Source organism: Bombina bombina, chromosome 5 (assembly GCF_027579735.1).
Source record: "Bombina bombina isolate aBomBom1 chromosome 5, aBomBom1.pri, whole genome shotgun sequence".
Classification (NCBI taxonomy): Eukaryota; Metazoa; Chordata; class Amphibia; order Anura; family Bombinatoridae; genus Bombina; species Bombina bombina.
Genome location: NC_069503.1, coordinates 257,310,934 through 257,314,969, shown reverse-complemented (window position 1 = coordinate 257,314,969; position 4,036 = coordinate 257,310,934). Strand labels below are relative to the sequence as shown.

The 4,036-nt window shown below is 30.7% G+C and overlaps 1 protein-coding gene across 1 annotated transcript in view; it reads right to left on the bottom strand.

Moving 5' to 3' along the window:
- Positions 1-2,358: 2,358 nt before the first annotated feature.
- The window catches only part of SKIDA1 (SKI/DACH domain containing 1), a 5,215-nt gene continuing 3,537 nt past the window's right edge, over positions 2,359-4,036 (bottom strand). Inside the window, exon 2 of the mRNA XM_053713961.1 lies at positions 2,359-4,036. This exon is cut by the window's right edge and continues 2,303 nt beyond it. Coding sequence (XP_053569936.1) covers positions 3,846-4,036 — 191 coding nt within the window. The 3' untranslated portion in view covers positions 2,359-3,845.

The following is a 4,036-nucleotide window of genomic DNA, read 5'->3' as shown; positions in this document are numbered from 1 at the left end:
GACAGAGTTGCTGCTTGTGAATCTGTCAGTCCCCAACCCCTATTGTGAAGGCTTCATGCAAAACATCTCAGGCCTTTTAAAGCTGCTGTATTAGAGGCCGCCTTAGAGTGAAAAGGAGAGACACAGAGAGGCCTAGACTAAGGAAATCATTATATGAGAACTGCAGAAAAACCACACAGCATGTTTACACACAGATAACAAACTTGTCCCTGTCCACTCCAACAACAATTATCTTTATATATGTGTATAATAAAAAAGTCACATGATGTTAATAACCTACATTTATATTAATATTTTGTACACCATAAATAAGTAAGCACATTGTATGTTATATATTTTACTCATGAATTTACTGAACCAGTATGAACCTTTCTAAATGATTCTCTTAAATGATTCATGCATTTCCTTATTTAGTTTTTATCCTGAGTATAAATTATATTTCCAATCTTCGTCTTTTTTCTCGTGGTGTATCTTTCAATATTAGCTTTTTAGTGTTTCCAGTAAACAAGAAATAATGTGTAAGAGAGCATTATGCGATCTTAAATATTAACACACAGATGAATACAAATCACCATGTATTTTTATTTCTGTAATTGTAAATAATGTTATTATATACATTATATATATTATCTGTTGTGTGCCTGTACTTATATATTAACACAGATTAATAAAAATAAAAATCACCATGTATTTTTGTTATTTTAAATAATGTTATTATATGTCATCTGTTGTGTGTCTGTGTGTATATATATATATATATATATATATATATATATATATATATATATATATATATATATATACAGTATATATATATATATATATATATATATATATATATATATATATATATATATATATATATATATATATATATATGTGTGTGTGTATATATATATGTGTGTGTGTGTGTGTGCTTGTGTGTGTGTTATGGGAGTTTGTGTGTGTGTAATGGGAGTTTGTGTGTGTTGGTGTGTGTATGTTAGGGGGTGCTTATGTGTATATGTAGGGGGGGGGGTTATGTGACACATGTGTATGCATTTTTTTAAAGGGGTAGTAATATAAGCTACATGATCTAAATACTTGTGTTATTAGCTTTTTGCTTTTCCTAGTATTAAGCAAAGCAAAAATGTCAGCATTTTGTGTACTGCGTGTACATACTCGACTGTGTTATTTCGTATCATAATTCAAGATGCCATAATAGAATTGGCCACTGATCTTTGAAAGATTTTCCTTTGTGCACATAAAGCATTTAAGAGTGTCATATAAATTAGTCTTTCACACCAAGCATTACATAATAAACGGTAAATTACCACAACAAAGGGGAAACAGTTACATTTCTGCCAGAAACTAGAGGATATTGCTAATAACTTAGTTGGGCTGTTTTCTTAAACTAAATCGTATTACAGATGAAATGTCTTTGAGGTTTTTCATTGTCATTAGACCACAGCATTTTTTCCCACTCGTGTGAAATTCATATTGACATAATAGAAAGTTTGACTCCTTTTGTGAGTTGTTTTTTTTCGTGGACAGAAGGATATATGGTGAAATGTATAGCACACAGTGACTGATCATTCTGCATTCAGAAAATGAAACCATTAGGCACTGCTGTGTGCCCCAGAGTGGGAGTATGTCGTCAGTATATACACATTATTTGATATCTATTTAAATGTATACATTTCCACCAGTTTTTTTTTATCTTTTGTTATCCCTAAACTTTGCAATCATGTGAAAACTGTCGCTTTGTTGAGAATTTGTTACCAAAAGCTTAAACACAAACACACATGGTATCACTGCATACAAAAGTTTCATTTAAATAAATAAAAAAAAACCTTGTTTGGTCATATGACTACAAATTGCACAATGGTTTATTAACTGACTGGAAATAAGTTACATTTTATAATCCATGATAAATATTTTATTTTAATTATTTATTGTTATTATATATATTTTTTTTCATTTTGTTATTTTGATGTGGTTTGATTTATGTTAATCCAATATTTATGGAAAATAACTTGTAGGTTACTTAAATGTAGTAACTTATTCTAGAGACATTGAAATTTATTCTGTGGTTGGAGACACGTGGTAGTGAAAAATGATAATATTTTTATGTCTGCTTAAAATATTTGGAGAACAAAGAAAGGCGTTAGACAGATCTGCATTATTCTGAGATAAAAACTGTTTAACTGTTGCTTGCTACAAAATGTTGCTAAAGAGTTTATGACAATGTATTCTCAAAATATTGATCAGTATGCATTATGGTTTTATACACATATAATATAATTGATAACAGACAGACAATTCAAGTAATTAGATCAGATTTACACAAGGTTCTGAATAGAAAAAAAAAACATGTAGTTTCGCCTCATTTATTTTATTGTCTCCTTTTTTACAGGAGTTCATAAAAGTGTAAAATGATATTGCAAGTATGTAAAGTTTAGAAAGGAAAAATGTATATGGATAAAACAAACTCCATATTCAGATTAACACAGTTTTAATGCAGATGTTGACGTCTCCCTATTGGACCCTCACAAAGAAATGTTATATTAACATTTTCAGACTTTATATTTCAGACCTAAATCTGGCAGATTTCTAGAAATATTAAATAAGGGCCAAACAGATTAAAAAAAAAGAAATGTCCTTTAAGTTAAAATAAAGCTGATGCATTATTTTCAACAGTGCAATTTTTTCAGAATGTTTGATATTTTTTTAATGCTATTACCACATTATACACATAAAGAGTATATACCAAGAGGGTCTCAATATTTCTGAATATGTATCTATTTCAGTTTTAAGTGCAAAACACAGAGAATTGATTCTGATTGTCACGTGCAGTAAATGTCTTGTGCTTAACAAGACTACAGGACGATTCAAGTTTAGAGCTACAATGAACAATGCAGTTATAACACGGATATAATGCCTGATTTCTAGCAAAAAAAAAAAAATACACAATGACCAACAATGCATTCATTCTTTTTGCTCAACCTCATTTCACATAGGACTTTTGCTTCACTTGCACATTTTATACAAAGTCTCTGTTTCCTCAGTTTCAGACACATTTCTAGCTTTTATGAGCATATAAATGGCATCATATTCATAGGCCATATCACAAAATGACACTGATAAAATCATAGGAATGGAAAGACCTTTGGGTACAACATATTGTTTGTTTTTTTCATCTACAAAGGTATATGCTTGTGCATGTAAAAAGACAGATTTTAATAAAAATTAAAAAAAAGGAATTACGTATTTATTAACTGGTTGATGAGGCAGATTTTCCAGTGCTTGAGTTACACCCAAGCCCAAACCATTCCAGTCCATAGAAAAAAAGAAAATAGTAAGTGCAACTGCTCATAGAGAAAGGACACCCTCTGACCGAATACTAATAATAAAAAAATGCCATACATAGTTATGCTGAATCCACACTGTGCAACCAAGTATTTTATCTGAATAAGCAGTCAGACTTCCACTTTCCAGAACTAGTGCAGAAATGCAATGGCTCATATTAAGTTTTAATAATAATATTAAACCCAGATTTGACATGTGTAAGTTGCAGAATATATACTGAGGTACCGGGTGCATTTTAAGACTCCTAACAGTAAAGCTTCTTATAGCTTTCCATTTAAAACAGCTTTTTTATTTGTGTCTTTACCATTAAGTAGTCTGTGGAATGTAATAACCAAAACAAAACAAAAAAATCTCCATATTGCAAACAGAATAAAAAACAAACAAAAAAAACAAACATCTTCTTCTCCTTGAGATATTTAAATCCAAATACAAAGGAAAGGCCAATGCAACCATGTTTTTAAGAACATAAGTACACGAGGATATATTTCTCATATGGGTTATGAATGAAAAGTCCTGAATTTGTGACTAGGTGGGAGAGGTATAGCAGTGCCACCCAACTGCCATTTCCAAACAGGATGGGCCTTGTTTGGTGGGTTAGAATCCTTTGTGCTGTTTAAGGAATAGGCCGGAACCAAATCCCCATCTTTTCCAATAATTAAAGAGGGTGGACAGGGAAAATTTGCCATAA